This window comes from Saccostrea cucullata, unplaced genomic scaffold (genome assembly GCF_032062105.1).
Source record: "Saccostrea cucullata isolate Sc308-1 unplaced genomic scaffold, CSIRO_AGI_Scuc_v1 ctg10786, whole genome shotgun sequence".
NCBI classification, from domain to species: domain Eukaryota; kingdom Metazoa; phylum Mollusca; class Bivalvia; order Ostreida; family Ostreidae; genus Saccostrea; species Saccostrea cuccullata.
Window position 1 is genome coordinate 438 of NW_026923824.1, and position 21,331 is coordinate 21,768.

General features: G+C 33.1%; 1 protein-coding gene across 1 annotated transcript; it reads right to left on the minus strand.

The window, feature by feature from the left end:
* Positions 1–9,991: 9,991 nt before the first annotated feature.
* Positions 9,992–19,424, minus strand: LOC134264986 (uncharacterized). The gene is made up of 8 exons (XM_062747233.1): positions 19,212–19,424; positions 18,851–18,947; positions 16,937–17,117; positions 15,823–15,908; positions 13,549–14,342; positions 13,242–13,381; positions 11,758–11,945; positions 9,992–10,788 (listed from the first exon to the last, which is right to left on the minus strand). The coding sequence occupies exons 3-8, from the start codon at positions 17,035–17,037 to the stop codon at positions 9,992–9,994; spliced, it is 2,106 nt and encodes a 701-aa protein (XP_062603217.1). The 5' UTR covers positions 17,038–17,117; positions 18,851–18,947; positions 19,212–19,424.
* Positions 19,425–21,331: the final 1,907 nt, after the last annotated feature.

Consider the following 21,331-nt stretch of genomic DNA (forward strand, 5'->3'; position numbering starts at 1 on the left):
AGGGAGACCAAATATATTATTACTGCATTAAGGAGACCAACTACTATCCACTCGCAAATCAGCATTCAAAACTTCAGTTATATTTCAGATATATTTCAATACCCTAGTTAATTACATGCTTACAATTACAAATTTATGAGGGACATTAAACAACAAAGAAACAAACAAAAATGCATGTCAGTCTTTAAATTTTTATAATACAAGTATGTTGTATGCATAAGGGAGACCAAATGTATTATTACTGAATTTAAGAGACCAATGCACATGTAAATCAGTATTCAAAACTTGAGATTTAATACTCTAGTAAGTTATATGTTTTGTTAAATAAACTAAATATAAGAGGGACATTAAACAACAAACAAAAATACATGTTGATCTTTAAATTTGTATAGTACAGTAATTTACTTTGAATTGTTTGTATTTAGATGCATGACCTTAATCAATTTATCTCAGCCAGAATTAAAACAAAAAAAGCTAATCACACAACATAAAGGGGATATTAGTTTCTTCAAATGAAGGGTCATGCCCTCTTTCAAGGGGAGATAATCAAGAAAAGACAAAAATAGGGTGGGATCATTAAAACATCTTCTCACAGTCAGGGGCTCAACTTAAACAAGTTTTTTTCAAAAATAACTCAAATGAGTTATATTTTGGTCTCAATGAGTTTTTTCTCTTTGCTATGACCTACAGACCCTAAACTGTGCTACTACACCACTTGAACGGTACGGTTTGGTACGCTTTGTGCACGGAACGGTACCCTTTGTGAACGGAACGGTTTGTTTTGTGAAGCTTTAGGCCTTTCATTCTATCTTCAGAAGCTTTACAAAAATTTTGTAAAGCTTCTGAAGATAGAATGAAAGGCCTAAAGCTTTACTGAAGTTTTTCGTGTTTTTCTTTTATATTTTAAGTATTTAATTCCGACCACTGAGACTTTTTATTGGATTATCTATATGTATTAATATATACAGAACTCGTAAATATTTCCGTACTTATTTTTTACGTATGCTGAACCTTCATTTTAAAAAGGAAAAAAAATTAAATGAAATATTTTTTCACTTTAAAATGGCAGATCCGGGTTAGAATAGGTCCTCAGTACCCCCTTGCTTGTCATAAAATGCGACTAAATGGGGCGGTCCTTCAGATGAGAGTATTTAATTCCGACCACTGAGACTTTTTATTGGATTATCTATATGTATTAATATATACAGAACTCGTAAATATTTCCGTACTTATTTTTTACGTATGCTGAACCTTCATTTTAAAAAGGAAAAAAAAAATTAAATGAAATATTTTTTCACTTTAAAATGGCAGATCCGGGTTAGAATAGGTCCTCAGTACCCCCTTGCTTGTCATAAAATGCGACTAAATGGGGCGGTCCTTCAGATGAGACCGTATAAACTGAGGCCCCTTGTCACAGCAGGTGTGGCACGATAAAGATCCCTCCCTGCTCAAAGGCTGTAAGTGCCGAGCATAGGCTTAAATTTGCAGCCCTTTACCGGCAATGGTAATGTCTCCATATCAGTGAAATATTCTGGAGAGGGACATTAAACAGTATACAATCAATCAATCACTTTAAAATAAAGTTGTAACATAATCAAAAGGAATTAATATAATACCGGGTATATACTTGTTCTATACGCACATATATAAATTATTTCTAATTAATTGATCTAAAGAAATAAATATGACAATTCCTGCTTCACTTTTATTCCTAGTAATTAGATATGTACATTGTTTTTTTATTTTCAAAAATTGTGGATCTATCGTTTAAACATTTGCTTCAGAAGAGAAATATCAGTAAACAAAATAGATACGAAAATCAGCAGTAGAAACACGAAATCAATACAATAACTTCCGAGCACTTTCTCGTAACAGAAAGCATTCTTTTCACAGACAAGTATTTATGTTTTCAATAATCCTTTCAGTGTATTAAGTAATTATTTTAATACGTTTTTCTTTATTTTATTAAGTTATTCTATTCCTGTAAAGTCTGTAAAAACGATGTGAATGAGAGAGAGAGAGAGAGAAAAGGGGGATGGAGAGATCCAACCCCTTAATACATTATCTGTAAAAAAAAAAATGATTTGTATTCATTCTCCTTCTTCATTTTATTTACATCGCCAAAGTCACAATTAATCAGTCTATGATGCTTTTTAATCAACCCATTTACAACTATTATGCAATGAATAATCCGTTCTCTGTACATGCATGCTGCACGCATGAAATCCTTGTGCATCACCTGTCAATCAAAATGGCATGACGCTAAGAGACCCTGAAAGTCTGTTTACGTAGGAAGAACTTCTCCTGTGATTTGAAACATTCTTATGGTCAGTTCATAGTTCACACCTGTTTAAACTAGAACTGTCCAATAGGGACAAATACCCCCGCTGGGTTTTTCAGAGTAGGTGCAAATTCACAAATATTTATGGATCTATTAAGAGGTGTTCACTATTTTCTTAGAAACAATTTGAGTGCTCATTATATATATATTTTTAATTCGTGAAACTGAGGTGCAACCAAATAAAACATCAATACTAATACATTGTAACAGATTTTTTATTTCATTGAAAAAATAAATTGCAACTATTTGTCATGATACTCTGCAAATTGATTATTGAAAAAACATTATACAGAATCAAATTAATCTATATAAAATTATATCAAATTCATTTTAAAAATAATAAAGTGCACCACTTCAGCATGATACTCCCATCAAATATTGTTCATTCAATTATTATAAACAGTATTAAATAGAGTGCAAGAAAATCATGTCAACCTTTACAGGGATTTGCGTAATTTTTCCATTCCTTATAATAATTGTTTAAACATCTCCTGTGGTGCAAGCTTTAATTATAACAAATAATCATCAACTGGTTGCATTATAGCTTGACAAATGCCCCTCCTCCACAAACATACACGTATGCACATGTCTTTCATGTGGGACATGATGATAGGAAATTGGTCACTTGATATTTTCAAAAAAAAAAAAAAAAAAAAAAAAATCAATTTAACTAATATGTCTTAAAAACTTGATCTATACCAAATTGATTTTAGAAATAGGAGACTGGCCATCATATGACAAATGCTATTTAAACTGACCAGCAGTTCTTCTGTCTAATTCCCAAAGGACACAGATAAGAGCTCCTTAATCAGAGATATGCTCTAACAGAAATGATTGAGACAGCTTATGCTTCCCTACATAAAACTCATTAATTAATCTTTGACGGGATGCATGCCCACTAATTGCTATCAAGGGATGAATGGATCTTAACCTTCTCCTTTGTAGTGCAAACAAAATGCATTATTGCAAAATGCATCATTGCATGTGTCATTCTGAAATTAAATCTGAAAACAAAGATTTTGTAAAAATTTGTTACAAATATTTATACTGAAAAAAAATTGTGTAATTTTCATGCATCATTTTGAATAAGATTCCTGCATGATTCTTAAGAATTGTAGGGACTATCTACCAAAATTTGTTTTTTTTAAATACTTGATTTATTTGGATTTTATATCATACTAAAAGTTTCAATCTGAAAATAATGTGGAGAATACGCATGCTGATTCTAATTCCCCCACCCCACCCCCACATACACACAATATACGAGGGCCGTTCAAAAATTACGCGGACTTGTTGCACAGAAGAAATATTTGACGACATAATCGGGCAAAATTTCACAAATAATATAAAAGAATCTTTACTTATATGGTCTTCAAAATTTAATATCAAAATGTTTTAAATTGGTATTAATTTTGAGTGATTTTTCAGGACATACCATTAAGTCATGGCGCAGCAAAATCTTCGACGTCACAAGCATTATAAAAAATATGTGATTGAGCTTTCATTTTCTCAACATTTTCCCTTGAGTACCTGTATAGTTTGAGTTACCTTATCTACTCAACATCAAAACACCATTTCTTATCAAGCTTAAAATCTATCAAACAAGTAAAGAATATTCTTTTTTTTTTGTTTTAAAACCAAAAACTACTTATGAGATATAGTGTGTTATTGGTGACTCTCAATCACGTTCTTTACAGTCCGGATAAAGTTAACTTTTCGTCAATAATCTTCTTCCCGTCCTCCCGTATAGCCTTTTTACAGAGGTTTAACTGTCTTAAATTTCAATTTGCTATTTGTGGGCGAATGTCACGAGTAGCCTAGTTTACTACTTGTTTTATTATGCATATTTTGGATCTATCTTGTCGATATCTCGAGCATTACACATATTTTAACAAAAGTGTGGTGCGCCGTCAATTCAGGAGACATCATTTTCACAGTCGTTTTCACGGGAATCGCATCAGAGAAAAATCACTATATTTCTGTTAGACCTTCAAATATTACGTCCGAAATCTAAATACATAATAATAGAACAATTTAAAGGTACATTTGAGAAAATTGTTGAAAAATGTCGCGAATTTTAGAAAATCAATGAGTTAAATTTTTGAATCCGCATGCTTCTGCTTCAATTTTTTTGTCGTGCGCCGTACCTCTCCATCAACGATATCAACATACCGATAATTTTAGTAGAATTTTTTTATAATACAGAAATTTTGCCCAAAATTTATTGGAATCTTTAAGATACATATTTCTATGAAATTTTATAACTATATGACGTCTGTAAGAGTAAATAATAGCACAGTCCGCGTAATTTTTGAACGGCCCTCGTAATTAGTTTTAATTATACAATTGTATTTATATAATAATGTTGCATTATGCATGTACTATGCCTAAATAGTAGGCAGGGTTTGACACATGGTGCACGAGCCGGAGGCGAGTGCACTATGTGTCAAACCCTGCCTACTATTTAGGCATAGTACATGCATAATGCAACACTATTGTTATTATTATGCTGACTGTTGTAATTATTTATGCGGCAATCCATTTGACTTTTTCCTGAAAATATCGGTGCTAACACAGCGCACTTGCAAGAACTCATTCAAAATCTTCATGCTAAAATTGGTTGCATGCTTAGTTATTTTGGTTACTAGTATTTTCTCTAAATAGGTCAGGATTTTCTGTCCCAAAGCAACTCATCTTTATTTTCTGTTTTGTTAGTAAGACTTATTTGTTTGCAGACGTCGATTCTCATTGATAATTTTCTTTTACATCCTTCAATCAAGCGTCATATAAAAAAGCGTTTTAATGACCCTATGAAATCAGTTCATCTAACGATCTGTATGTAATTAGTTTGAATCTTTGTTGTACACATTAATCTAAGGTTCCTTGGAATAATATAACTGTTTTCAAATAATATTTGTCTATTTTCTACTTCTTGTGTCAATTGTATAAATTAAGATTATATATATAATAAAATTATATCAATGAGTGATCGTCTCTGTGGCGTAATCGATAAGGCATCAGACTGACAATCTCATGGTCGTGAGTTCGATCCCCGGCGTGTGCATTGAAGAATTTTCTTCAGTAAATAAAGCCGTGCACTATTTCGGCATAGTGTGTTTACGCTATATAAATCCTTAGACCACTATGCGAGAATAGTAGGGTATGGGTTATATAGAGACAAACTGACAGGAAGCATAATAATATACAATATCAATTAAGTTTTTTACACAATTTCAAATTAGATTATTATACAATATCAAATTAGATTGAAGTTGCTTAATTTTACTCAAATTCATTAGGCTAGTCACTAAAACTATTTAAAGGCCGGTTTACACTATGCATCTTGACACATGCATCTTGGATGCATGTGTCAAGATTCATAGTGTAAAAGCCCCTTGTGTCAAATTAAATGGGTGTTGCATCTTGAACGATGGAATAGAACTTGTTCTATTCCATGTTTCAAGATGCATGGAACTGACCAATGAAAAGAAAGGTCAGAGTTGATATTGAATCATGAGCCTTATTTTTTTCATATAGTTTCAAAAATAGCTTCCCAAGATACACAAAAACAGAAAATACTGATTAAAACTACAATTAGAAAAACTTATTTGATCATTATAATATAGAGGAGTTTTTGTTTTGGAATAAATATAAATTATATCTTTCAAGAATTATCATAAAAAGGAAATTAAGATTGATTTGTTCAGCTAAAATAAATTTGGAAATGAAATTTGAAGGTATTGTTATTTTTTTTAGTAGATAAATTTCATCTTTACAAAATATTCTAAAGATGCATGCATCAAGACACATAGTGTAAATAAGAAGATGCATGAGGCGAAATTGAAGCATGAGTTTAGATGCATGTGTCAAGATGCATAGTGTAAACCGGCCTTAAGGCTGATTCCTTAGCCCAGTTCCCAAGAGACAGATAACAAGTTCTTGAAGAGAAATGTTCTACAAGTAGCTCCTTACACTAAACTAATTAAGGGGGCCCTTTACAACGTCACAACATGGCGTTCTTCCGTAAAAACGCCATTTTGATCCCAAATGATCAGATACAAATTCACTTAACACCAATAAATCACTGAGTATAACACAACATGCGATATTGTGGATGGAATGTTCTTTATATCACATCAATTAATATGTAGTGTATTGCCCAATACTTATCCTTTCTTTAAAAATGAATTGTTTGTCAATTTATTCAATTTCTACTTATTTAATTATTAAATAATACATTTACAAACTTATTAGAATAAGATTTTTAGGTGAGAAAAAAATGATATAAAACATGGTTTGTCCATATGCTAATTCATCATTACGTGTCATAACGCCTGGAACACCCAGAAATTTCTTTCTTCAATAAGCATATATGCTTTCCAGCAAAATATATCCCCCCAAAATGCAAATTTGATCAGATAAAACATATGTATTATCTTCCTATCGACTAGAGGATACCCTGTTCACAATTTGTATACACCCGAATGAATGGTTATACCCGGTGAAATTTCGCATGACCCAAACGTTTGATCAACATTGATTGTCGCTGTTTACAAGTATGGGAAACGTGCAGGTTTTAGACGAATTGTGCATTTGGTTCTAGGAATTTCTTTTACCACTTTTGGTCATTTACCATCTTAACTTGTTTGTTATATATAGCACTGGATAACACATGCAAGTTGGATAAAAACGGTAAGTAAATCTACCTTTCTCAGTACCATGAATTCACTAAATACATGTCTTTGTCATTGACTGGAAACGCGATGATTTTCGCTTAAGGTGTTTGGCTTCTGACATTAAAAATAATTGAAAATGATTTTTTTCTTTTTTAATTGTAAGAATAAACATAATAAATTATTTTAAGCCAGAAAAATGCATATGAATATGATTTAATTTTCAAGCTATAGGTGTTCCTGACAAAGGGAGGTAATTCTCTCATTTTAGTAAAGAAAAAGACCAAATTTGTGTCCAACATATTTAATATTTATTTTAAACTATGAAATGTTTTCAAATCATTCCAACCTTTTGCTATCTTTTAAAAGTAGTCATAGGGAATATAAATATTGATAAAATAATAACGATAATTGATAGAAGATAAAATTTAATTCTTATCAAAAAGCACACACCCTCATACAAAAAAATGCCTTTTTTTCCTTTCACAGGGCTTATAAAATGAGCTTGGAAAATAATTTAGAAATAATTAACAAGTATTTTTTTTCCTGTATATTTGTTACTTAGATGAAGTGCTTTCAAATGGTGTAAAAAATTGTATATCAATATGAGTTACTTTTAAAGATATTTTAACTTGAATTTCCTCTGACCCATTTTTCTCAAATTTTGACCAGAGGAAATTCGGATTGATTCTGTTTGCCTCTTCCATGATTTTGGGGGATTTTCTATTTGCCTAAATGAATAAGTGTATTGAAACTCAATCTTTTTCTTTAAAAGAAAAGGGACATTTCATTTTTTGGGGGACTATTTAAGACTTAGGGGAAAGAGGGGAGGGTGGGGGGGGGTTAATATCTATTTTCATGCCCACTCACATTACCTGAGGATAATTCTTTAATAGTTTGACTAATCATGGCTTTGCCTGTTCTGAGTTGAGAGAATTTTACAGACATTTCAAATATTTTTCTATGCATACTTTGCTCCACTTGTGGCCTATCCTTCCCCCAGGAATTATTGAATATAGGGTATGTAATGAAGCTAAATTTCACGTAAATGTCATCTTTTCTTCAGTGCTTCTTCAGAAGATTTTTGAATAATGCCACCAAAATTCTTAATTACCCCCCACTTCAAGAGGGCGAGACTTTTCCTATGAACAAAGTTAAATCCCCTTAATTGAAATTGGGCCAGTTGGTCTTTCAAAGAAATAAAATATATAAAACTTTACACAACCCAGACAAAAGACCGATTGCCAGACAATCTTTGATCAGAAAAGCTCACTCGGGCTTCCGTGTCAGGTGAGCTAAAAACCACCACATAGTAATCATTTCACTATAAACGTTTCACTGCAAAATTCCAGTTATTGAAAATGAAGGGAATAAAAAAAAGACTAAATGAATGTTTTGAACTACTAGTTGTACCAATAACAGCTAGTTTAATTTGCGTCATGCAATGTAAATCTCTCTTGATTTCATTGTATCAAACAAAATGTTCTTTATTCAAGATGAAAAATGATCAACTATTTAACTTTATTCAGATCCATGTTCCTTGTGATAGAGATCTATCAAATTGTTACCTTTACAAGTAACATACAACATTTTTATATACTGTAAACATTAGATTTTTTGTGCCTTTGACAGAAAACTGCTGTTGCTATATCAAGAACATCGCTAACTTTATGACCTGCGTATTTATAAGTACACAATAAAAATTTTGCTAGAAATCAAACCTAGCCCAATTGTTGAAAAATAGATTACTGCCAAATATAGGTCATACACAATATTAAACATTTACAGAATGTCCTTTCATATTCATTTGTGCATGTTTCAATTTAATATGCACATAGTCTTCTTCAATAAATATCAATGAACACCTTTTAATTTTTCATGTATGCTCAAAATATGGGTAATGAAAATAAATTGTTGTCAATTTCTAAATAAGGATTTATTTTGAATGGAAAGAAAATGTTTTGTTCAACTACAAACTACCTATAACAATAAACATTGAAAAAAACAATAGTACATGGCATAATTATACCCCTGCTCTGAAGCACAGGGTTTATACTGTTTTTCTTTCTACACTTGTGTGTCTTACTGTCAGTAACAAATTTTTGTCCAATTTTTCTCAGCAATCACTCATCATGCTCAATTGCTCATCACAGATGCTTTAAGTTTTAGCACACTCTTTCTTTAGCCATGCCGTATGTTGGAATTGGTTTTAGACGAATCTGATGTCAACTTCCTGATTATCTGTGCATCTGTCTGTACCACAAAAAGTAAATTTTTGTCACAGTTTTCTCCAAAACTACTCATCACATTTGGAATTGGTTTTAGACGAATCTGATGTCAAATTCCTGATTATCTGTGCATCTGTCTGTACCACAAATAGTAAATTTTTGTCACAGTTTTCTCCTTAACTACTCATCCCAGTTGGAATTGGTTTTAGACGAATCTGATGTCAACTTCCTGTTTATCTGTGCATCTGTCTGTACCACAAATAATAAATTTTTGTCACAGTTTTCTCCACAACTACTCATCACAGTTGGAATTTGTTTTAGACGAATCTGATGTCAACTTCCTGTTTATCTGTGCATCTGTCTGTACCACAAATAACAAATTTTTGTCACAGTTTTCTCCACAACTACTCATCACAGTTGGAATTGGTTTTAGACGAATCTGATGTCAACTTCCTGTTTATCTGTGCATCTGTCTGTACCACAAATAATAAATTTTTGTCACAGTTTTCTCCACAACTACTCATCACAGATGCTTGAAATTTTTTAGACATGAAATATGGTTGGATTCATTTTTGTACGAATCCATTGTCAATTAACTTTGTTTATTCCTGTCTGTCCATATTCACATCAGAGTGAGGGTATTACTAGTGAGCACTGGCTCACAGAAATCAAACAAACAAACAAACAAACAAACAAACAACCAAACAAACAATAACATAGTTACATACAAAGAACATCATACAACTGCGTTACTGCTCAGATCTGAGAAAATCTGCAACAGAATCAATGATTTTTCTAGATTTTGTCACACGCACACTGTTATCTGTTATCTCTGTCAGCACATCCTGTACTCCCTCCCTACCATTTCTGCGATAAGCCAGTTGTAAGTGTGATAAGGAGAGTCCACTGCTGGCAATCTTATTTCCCATTCCATTCGAAATCACCTTTTGGTCCAATAAAGGCTTTAGTGTGCTCATTAGACTTTTTGTTGTGTTCTTGTGATGGAATATGGCAAAGGCAGAGTTTGAAGTGAAAGATGCAGCAAGTTTGACTTCAGGGGAAGGTCCTGTATGGTCCAACAATCTCTTCAAGGCTAAGACATCCTGTAATGAGTCATGCGCACTGTATTTGTCTTGTAGAATTTCTTCGAAGAGGTGTAACTGTGAGTATGATGAAAGGTTTGGATGTGAAATTTTGAAAAGAGGTAAGGTATCAATGAAACCAATGACTGCAGATGAGAATGCCTCCAAAATGTTTAATTTACTCAAAATGTTGAACAGCACAGGAAGGTCAAACACTTTGGAGTTGTGTCCAACTAGAACAGCATCTGACTCCGATTTCTTCATGAAGTCGATAAACTGGATCAGTGCATCCTTAATGCTGACTGTCTCAACTTCCTCATCATTGTGGTACATTTTATTGTTGACTACTTTTATTCCAGTAATTTCTGTAGCTTTTGAGGACATTGGTTTTTCTGGAATGATGTATTTGTTGAAAACCTCATCATTTCTAACTGCAGACAACTGCACAATATGAGAATCCCTTGCTAAAAATAAAAAACAAATAATTTAATTTTGATTGTAACGCATCATTTGATTGGATAAAAAATTAATCTAAATTGTATAATCTGGTTTGCTTACGTCACAATGACTTACATCAAATTGTATCAATCCGCTTGACGTTACGTTTAAAATATGAACTATTTGAAGGCGTTATAAAGAGAAAATTTGTCTTGTTTTATATTCTTGATGATTGAAAATTAAATCATAAGGAGTGAATTAAATGGCAACCCAAATTATACTGCTACAACCTGGGTTGGAGCAGTTTACGCTTTTTTATAAACCGCTTTGAGGTTTAGAAAGCGTAAACTGCCCCAACCCAGGTAATACAGTATAATTTGGGTTGCTATTTAATCCATTCCTTAAGTAAATTCAAGTTTTTAAAATTAAAAGCATTAGAAAAAATACATACAAAAATTGATATATTGTAAATGTATTATATTTAGCATGTATGATATTTGGCAGAAATTGACTTTTGAATAAGTAAGCGTAGATTTGATTTAGCGCATTTCTTCATTTTCTTCTTTATGTGTACCAGTATATGTGCAAGACATTTAGCGTTGTACTTGATTTAGCGGTTGCTGCGTTTCACCAAATCCGCTATTAGAATACACAGCCAAATGTAATCCGTTTACAGTATGCATGATTTAAAAAATTTTGAAACATTATAATAATAGTAACCCTCTTCCCCAAGACTTAACTCCTTCAAAGATGCTTGAATTCTTTCAGAATATGCAATTTCTTTTTAATCAGTGTCCTCAGAAGGAAGGGTAAAGTTTTGAAAGATATAAAACATGCTCAACTACTTGTACCAATACCGGAATTATGCAAGTCTCCATTTCTATTCGTTTTCTATGATAACTCTAGTATTATTCCTTCAAAATGCATACAAAAGAAATACCGGAAGAGGGCCATAACCATCAGCATTGACTTAACATTTAAATCTAGGTTCTTACCGAGTCCAGTAGTTTCCAAATCAAAATAGATCTCTTCAGCATTTAACAGCTGACTTGAAGGGAGATGATCATACTTTGGAATTGTTTTTGGAGCTGGAATTTCAACGATGTCAGAGGCCTGCTGGAGATCACATCCTGTTAAATAACTGATGCCTTCCCTTGTTTCTTTTGTAGAAATACTTTGAATTCTGTAAAGAAAATGTATACTGTAAAACAAATGATTCTAAACTGAGGTCTTACAAAAGGCCTAGCAAAATAAACAATCACCTAATGTACAGCTAATAAATTAGGAGTTGTAAATAAATGAAAATCCTGAGCACATCGGCAAGGAAAGAGCACAAAGTAGACCAGAATAGAAAAGTTATGGTACATGTAATTTACTGAAGGGGGGGGGGGGCTTAAATTTTATCACTACTTAAGAATGCCTCCATATCAATACAGCATATAACTTTTTTAACATTTTGTTCATATATATTACTTAGTAATAATTTGAATTTGATTCCCCACTGTTTCCCTCCCTACCACAAAGGATCAGGATTTAAACAAATTTAAATCTTCAATACATGAGGATGTTTACATTTCCATATGACTAAACATAGCTTCTCTTTTTTTTCGGAGGGGGGGGATTTTTTCCCTTTATTTTCCTATGTAAAACTTTGATCCACCATGTATGATTTGAAAAAAAAAAAATTAATTCTACTTTACCTGAGGATGCTTCCATATTAATATCACCAATCATAGCTTTGCTATTCTTGAGAATTTTTTAAAAAATATATTGTACTGTAAAATGCAATTGTGGCCCCACCCTATCCCTGGGGGTCATGATTTAAACAATCTAGAATCTACACTACCTGAGGATGATTTCATATCAATATCACTTATCATGGCTTTGCAGTCCTTTAGAAGATTTTTAAAGATTTCAAATTCTCTATATATTCCTGTGTAAAACTTTGATTGGCTATGTGGTCCCACCCTATCCCCCAGGGTCAAGATTTGAACAAACTTGAATCTACACTACCTGAAGATGATTCCATATGAGTTTCATCTTACCTGGCCCAGTGGATACTAACTTTGTAGCAAGTTTGGTTGAAATTGGCCTAGTTGTTCTTGAGAAGAAGATGAAAATGTGAAAAGTTAATGACAACAGATACATTTTTATCAGTAAAGCTCACTTGAGCTTTCCGCTAAGGTGAGCTAAAAAACTGGGTATGTAGGTAGGTAAAATTTTTATTTTAAGATTGCAGCAAAGCAATATGCCCTCCCTTCTTTGAAAAAAAATATTTATCAAACCATGCTATTTATAACAAGCATACCGTAAATCTTTGGTGATTCAGAAAACAAATCTTAGTAACATGCAAGATTTTAATTCCCACTTAAATTCATACTTATCATCATTCACTTGTTCTTGGTTTATTTTCATTTTTGAGGTTGACAAAAGGTTTTTTACACCTGACAAATGACAATCAAAGTATACTAGTACGTACTTCCTGGCTTTCAATTCTCTCCTTCTCCTTTTAAATTTCTGTGTCACTGAAATGGCCTTCTGTCGCTTTCTTTGTAAATCCCTCAGAATGCACTGTCGTCGAGTATAGTAGCCAGGAGAGAGGCCCAATTTCTTGTTAACCTTTAATAAGGATAAAAGAATCTATTATGTACAACTACAATGTACATACATATACAATACAATCTGCTTTTGATTAAAAATTGCAGAATTTTCAAATGTAAGAGATAACTTGAGTGGTTCAACTCAGATATGACACAATAAGCATGAAAAAATAAAAATTTACAAACCTTTACAAGATATCTGTGTCCAACATTTTTCTGGGCTACACATGCAGCAACTCTGTATCTGAGGCTTGAAGAAGAGCTGTAATGATGGGTCTTTGGGGCTTTTGCAGACACCATTCTGTGAAAACTCTCATTCGACTGTGTGCTTCCTAAGCATGAAAGACGATCAGAATGACTTGCATATGATCTGAAGACTTCTTTCAGATCATCCTGAAGGAACCTATCTTTCAGGGGTTTTCCATGTGGAAGTGACTTGTACCTCAGGTTAGGGTTGTTAATGAAGTTGCACCACCTTGAGGAGCAGTGTTGGTGATCTCCAAATATGTGTAATGGAATTGATGAAAGGTCTTCTTTGATTTGAGAAGCATTTCCTTTTCCCTGTGCTATGGAGTAACTGAAGCATTTCTGAATGTACTTTATCACAGACAAAGTTAGAGATGAATGTTTTTTCTTCAAGGTAAACAAAGAGTTTGTAAACAGTTTCTTTAGATGATTTTTATCAGACAACTTCTTAATATCAGCATTGACATTAGCTTTCAGTCTTGCAATAGTGGTAGAGTCCTCATCTCCAATGATTCCATCAATGGTTATTCCTTTACTTTTCTGTAGATCTTGGACCATCTCAATAACCATATCTGCCTCCATGGCCTTTGAACTACCCTCCCAATTCTTTGAGCACTCATGGGCTGCTGGATTCTTGTTGGTTGATTCAGCTACACTGCATACTCTGCAATTCTTAGACCTCAGAGAGTATGACAATACTTTGTCGGAGAGAGGACCAACCATGGAACAATGACCTGAAAAATTACAAATTAGAAAAACTGTATAACTTATAGATGTATTCGTTGTTTTTATTAAAGCATTTTTCATGCATTTCTTAACTTAATAAAATGTATGTCTTAATACTTTGGCAAGGAAAATCAAACTCGATCACTGATGTTACATGTATGCATTTGGTAATAACCTTTAACCCCTTTAGTCAGCAATGAACCTGTGTGTCCAGTGCACTATAGCATAATTAGGTCAAATATTTATTTTTCATGAGGGGTGCTGTATAATTAATGCAAATCGTTCAACTTTAAAAAAGTAAACAGTTGCTATAAAACGTGTTTGCAGGATGCAATAGGGACCAAATTCCTACTTCTTTGAAGTTAGTGTTCTAAGTATTGACAATGCTTTGGTAAATAATGTTTCTAATAAGTGTTGTTAAAAATTGGTTGCGTGCCATAGAGCGATTAGCGAATACGCTAACTGTGTAAAATCACCCAATATTTTAATATTTTGATTTGACTCATTATGACTCTTAATGATTTTTCTCCTATATATATTCCCGTGTAAACATTATATCCTTTTTTGGCTCCATTATCCCACCTTGGGTCCATATTTCAAACAAAACTGAATATGCTTTACCTGCATGAGCAACATAACTATTCATGGCTGTTCTTTAGAAGAATATTTTACAATTTATATGGACAGTTGAACTTTGAGATATGTGTCTTTCTAAATTTATTGCATCTGTTTGCATACATATTTAATGGAATCAAGTCCTAAGCAAACTTAATGCATAGTTTATGTTGGGCACAAGCGGAAAGTAATCACTCTAATCATCAATATTTTTTTTTATTTTCCTAAAATTTGTCTACTGTAGAAGCATAAATTTTCGTGGGCATAAAATTTTGTTGTTTTGACATCAAAAATAATCTCGTCGTTGTTTTAAAACTAACCCTAGGTCTAAAAAAAATATGTTTGTTTCCTGTAACCCGACCGACCCATTCAAATTACCCCCTGGGTGAATTTTTTTTCTGACAAATGGCAAAACTTCGTTTGATCAATCAGCTGATTCCATTTATTAAAAAAAGAAAATTAGCTTGTAGCTTAACTTGAGACATAAAATATGTCAACCTAGTTTACATTTAAGTTTGATTAGTTATAAAGAGTAATCATTATTATAACAACAATTTCCCCCTACAACTTTCTGAAGATCGTTTTCTGCCGCTAGGCAGCCATTTTGGATGCCATGTTGGGTGTCCACTGTAAATATGACACCTGGTATATTGAGTCCAGGGATGTTTGACAATTCATAAGAAAAAAAAAATCCCGACCTACCGACCCTTAATTTTTTTGGAATGTTACAGGAAACAAACATATTTTTTTTAAAGCCCTATTCAATATATAGTCATATAAAATTTCGTGTGGGATTTAATTTTGTTGAATTTTGTTAACGGAATAAACAAAATTTAATCCCCCCGAATATTTGTGCTTTTACAGTATTTTTACCTGATAAACTATCATATGTCTTTCCGCTACCCCGTTTTTGCCATCCAGCATCTACAGCAACAACTAGTCCATTTTCGTTCATCTCTCTGAAAAATAGTTAAATAACAGACATCAGTTATTAACTGTGAACCTGTCTCCTTTAGAACACCCCCTAATGTGCATAACATTCTGCATATTTATCAACACAAATTATACTGTACATGACTAAACCTTATATTTATCAGTATATCAGATTCTATTAACTTGATCACTATCAATTATTATTAGGTATTCCCTATGATTTTCATTTGGGGATCAAAACTAAAACACGAGGCTCTTGGGGCTTGGGCCACAGGAAGTCACTCTAGGAAGTCACTGTCTCTGTCCAATCTAATTAAAATTATTTGTTAGATCCACTTGCATACTCGCTACACAAACATCTAACAACATCTCATTGAGGGTCACGTCAGAGGTCAAATTCTAATCAACCAATCAAATTGTCTCTTGCAAAATCATTGTTTATTTGTTGACGTAATTGAAGAAAATAAGTCTAGGGTTGTTCCGAATTTGAACTCTGAGTGACCCTCTATAGGATGTTGTTAGATGCTAGTGTAGCAATAATGTGAGCAGATCTAACATCTAATTTTGATTAGACCGTGTCTCTATCACTCTTCAATTTTTTTTCTTCAATCAAATTTTCCTTTTTTAATTCATTCTAGGAATGAATTTAATAGCTACCCAAGTTATACTGTATATCCTGGGTTGTGCCAGTTTTGGCTTTCTATACAGCGAGGCTTTCATTTCAAAGCAGGTTACACTATTATAACTTGGATAACTATGAAGTTAATTCCTTATAATTTAATTCTCCATCAATAAGTAAAGAAAATAAGACAATTTTTCCTTCAAAAATGCATGCAATTTGTACATACATGTATCTTATATGTTAAATTAAATGGGTTGTTATGTTTGTGACATACATGTTAGTAATTATGACTTAACCAACACAGGTTATACCATATGACCACTACACATGTATGCTGGACACCCATTGATCTGATCAGAAAAGCTCTATTGCGCCTTTGGCTCATTTGAGCTAAATAGTGAGATTTAAACTGAATTTATATTGTTTACACACTCATTCATCATTTCCAGTTCCTTCTGCAAAGCATCAGACATAGACTCTGCAGCAATATCTTCAACAGCTCTGCCTATCTCTTTCTGTCTTTTGTCCAGCATGGCATGGCTTACAGGTGGTATATTCAGCTCAGAAAGGAGACTGTTGACTTGCGTTGCACCAATACCAACATGTACAATTGCTGTAAATACAAATTCATAAATGTAAAAAAGAAATCAATCTAATCACTTTAAACAAGAAGCTTGTGAAATTAAACACTCACCTTAGTCTCATTTATTTTCTCTCTTTATTACCAGAAATTAAAAATAGAACCCATACTTTTAACAAACTAAACCCCTAGGGGTAATGGCAACAAAACTTGAATTGATCTACATTAGGATGATTCAATATCAATATGATTAATACAGTAATAAGGCTTTGCTGTTCTACAGAGAATTTTTTCCATCTGAATAGTCAAGTGGTTTAGAGAACAAATCAAAAAAAGTCCCATTCTAACTTGTTATACCCTTTCTATGATGTGAATATAGGTTCTTTTGTGAATATACAGGCAGACACATGGATAAATAGGAAGCAGACATTGGATTTCTATAAAAGTGAATTCCATCATATGGCATATTGCCAAAACAAGGTGTGACTGTGTGGTTAAACACAAGAGTAAAACAGTATACCAGTACCCACTTCCCTCTCCTTTAAAGCATATTTTGAAAAGTTGACAGACAGATAAATGGAAAAAGATCAGAAAGCTGAAATGAGCCTCTGGCTTCAATAAGTTAAAAATAGCTTGCCTTCTCATCAAGTTTTTATTCTGAATTAAACATTATCAGGGGCGGATCCAGGAATTGAAGTTAGACGGGCAGGGTTCGACATTAACGTTAGTCCGTTAGTCTCAGATTAATAAGTCTCAGACTAATACATTTTCATTTGGACTAATAAAAGTTGTGGCGTATTAGTCTGAATGGACTAATAAAGTTTTCTGGGGGAAAAAATTAACGAAGTTCTCGACAACTTTCACTGGAAAACCCGTATGTATTTTTAGCTTTCTTGCATCTTGGCGGAAAGTTATGTAATTCTGAGTCAATTCGGCACTTAATTTTAGGACTCATTGGAATGAAATTAAACATTTTAGGGATTATGATTTATTATGACTCATAAAGAAAGATGTCGGGCATTTGGATGTCGTAATCATTTATAGAGAATAATGAGATCGGGAACACGATCCTAGTTCCTGATCAGGCAATTTCAACAAATATTGGTATAAAACATTTCATGTAAACGCATGCTTTGTTTATTACAAAAAAAGTATAAAAAGTACCTTGAAATGTAAATTCTATTGTTTAATTATATTTTTGACGGACTCATAAAATTGCCTGTGGACTAATAAAATTAAAGATGCACTAGTCCGGCTAGACCAACGCCGAAAAATGTTAGTGTCGAACCCTGGCGGGTTGGGCGCCAGATTCAGGCAGGGGGTCTGGGGGCCGCCTTGAGGCAAAGCCCTGGTGGGGGCCAAGGGGGCGAAGCCCCCCGAAGCTCTTGGATTCTAGAGGTTTTGTAGGGTAAAAATGAGGTCTACCGAGTAGACATCAGAAACATTTCCTCGACAAAACTATGTTTTATGCTAACTTTGACAATTTCCGGGGGGGTGCGCGCCGGGTGTGCCCCCCCTTAAATCCGCCACTGATTATATCAATTTATAGATACATATACCTATTTACTGGCTATGAGGACAAAAGCAAGTTTATTGTCCCCCAAGACAGCAACAATTTCTCAAGGTGTGTCCAAGTTGTTGTTGAGGGGGACAACAAACTTGCTTATATTGGAATAGACAGGTAAAACTCAATCAGGCTCTTGTGACTTGACAATAATAAATATACATGTAACTGATGTAGGGGATGTGTACGTTAAACTTCTTACCTGCTGATAGCTTTGTATTTACATCCCACACTCTTCCATGTTTTTTCCCCGTTTTTACATGGTTAATATGATTACACTTTGTATTGCTGCAACAGACCTGAAATGTTAATGTAAAATCAATGAATCCCTAATTACAGGTCACTGTTCTAAATTCATTCACCATTAATGAAATCAAATGCTTGGGAAAAAAGAATTTAAATATGCATTACTTCAAATTACTTCAAAGAAAAAAATGTAACATCTTTCAAAACTAAAAATATGGATATATGGAATACTGCCTGTTTTATATGGAGAAAAATTCAAGGAAAAACCTTTCAAGGTTGTTTTTATACAAACTGTGCAAAAATTGGTGAGTTCATACCTTTAACAAAGAAGCTAAACCATATGTCAACACAGAAATAGTGTGTGAAAGTTGTAATGGTAAGCCACATTTACAACATCCCCGCAAGCCCTCAGCTAACACTCCAAGTTCTACTACTCTCCTCCCCTCCTTCCAATCCTCAGATGTAGTCACTTCTTCCCCATCCACCACCTCCTCTCTTTCCAGTATATTCAAATTTGGCAATTCTATGAATAATGAATAAAAATTATCACCATTACACATTCTTTATTATCTACTGTAACACATCCTGACTAGTTGACTGTAAGATACACTTACTAAATTCCAAGAACCAGTTTTCAAAATAATTCATAGTGCCGATATACAACATATTTTTCCATATACCGATATTTCTCAAGATATTCTGAAATCAATCTAAAACATGATCTTCTTTCTTTTACTCGACATTTGCTTGGGCCCCTGGTCATTCACATGTAAACAGACGGTGTATGAGGTGCAGCGAAGAGTTGCATAGCATTTGCAAGATCTTTCAACATTTTAAAGTTGATTTCTTACTCCAGAGTGTAAGGTTAAGTAGTCTGTATTAATAAGTTAAAATCTGCATCAACAACTACACCGCCATTTTGATTATGAATGTAAAAGAAGCTATATGGTTGAACAATTTTTTCCCGTAATGCATTATCATGATTATATACCTTTCTATTTTCAAAACAATTAGACCGCTAACATTTTGTTTGTGACTTAGTAAGATCATACGATCCAATTAAAGAAAAATCATGTAAATCTCAAATTCAAATGAGCAAATATTCATTGAGTTTAGAATAGACTTTGGAGAAAATTTGTCCTGTCGTTCCCGCTTAACAATTAGTGTTGGGCCCATTGGCAAGCTGATGTCAATTAAAAAAATTTAGGTCAATTTCGGAATTGATTTCATAATATCTTAAGAAGTATAAGGAATTACGGAATGAAATTTGAAGGAATGAAGATTGTTTATATATGGATAGATATGGATAAAAAGTAAATTTGTAAAGCATTCAATTTAAAAGAATTTTATTGGTGAAAGTAGGTACCCTATGAAAAGAGTTCCATACCTTTATTTTTTTTTAACACCTCAATTTTTTTTTCTAAGTGATCTAAAGGCCTGTGGGTCAAATGAGTATATCTTTCATCACGTGCAGTGTATTAAAATAAAATACAGTAATTATCTTTGATTAGTATTGTCATGTAAGGTAAGACATCAGCAAATGTAATTTTTTTTTTGTAACAGCTAGCCCTAGTATATATATATTTTATTGAAATCCACATATAACATCATGTATAGTTAAATTTATTATTATCAAATATGATTCAAATTTCCATGTTGCACTTTGATTACAATAGGCCATGTGGTTTTCAATAAAATACCCCCCCCAAAAAAATTATATTTTTAAAACTTTGTTGTCAATCAGATGAAAACTTGTTTTTATCAAAATATATCTTTGAAAATTCAATTATATACTTGATAAAAACAAGTTTTCAATGTCTTAGTTATGTCATGTTGTTTTAATATTGAGAAAAATTCAATATCTTCTCTTTTGGTGCACATCTTTAACTATTATAATTTTTTTTTAAATAGCTACACGTAGTCATAGTTCAAAAAGTCTTTAGATTGGACCTGGTCACGGGCACTGGAAGTTAATGTAAATGTATCGTATGTGTATGTATATAAAAAAGAAGGGTCTTTTTTATATACATACACATACGATATATTTACATTAACTTCCAGTGCCCGTGGACCTGGTATATAAAATGAACATCAACAAATTCATGTACCTCCCTTTAATATTTCTAATATTTCTAATAGACCTATGTGTAATCATGGTAATTTAGATGCAGATATGAAAACGAGTCTTTTAGATTACGTATTTTACATGTACAAACCGTGATCGTGATCAACGCTGACAGGGGTTGCACTGGCGGAGTAATTCACTAATTGTGGTCTGTAAGGATAGCTCCCCTAATCCATCGAGTCAATTGCCCTGCAGATACTTTATCATATCTCTCCTTCTGCTTTTTCGAGACGAACCCATGGCGTCTGTACTTTGGTTTCACCATCTCAACCAAAGTTACCGCGCAGACCTTGACTTCTCGTCTGCTTTTTG

Bases quoted from the DNA above. Each gene is read 5' to 3' on its own strand.
- LOC134264986 (XM_062747233.1), bottom strand. From the start codon at position 17,037: ATGCTGGACAAAAGACAGAAAGAGATAGGCAGAGCTGTTGAAGATATT. The intron at 15,909-16,936 runs GTGTGTAAACAA...ACTATTTTTCAG, and splicing joins GAACTGGAAATGATGAATGA to AGAGATGAACGAAAATGGAC. The intron at 10,789-11,757 runs GTAAGAACCTAG...TTTTATTTTTAG, and splicing joins TTTGGAAACTACTGGACTCG to CAAGGGATTCTCATATTGTG.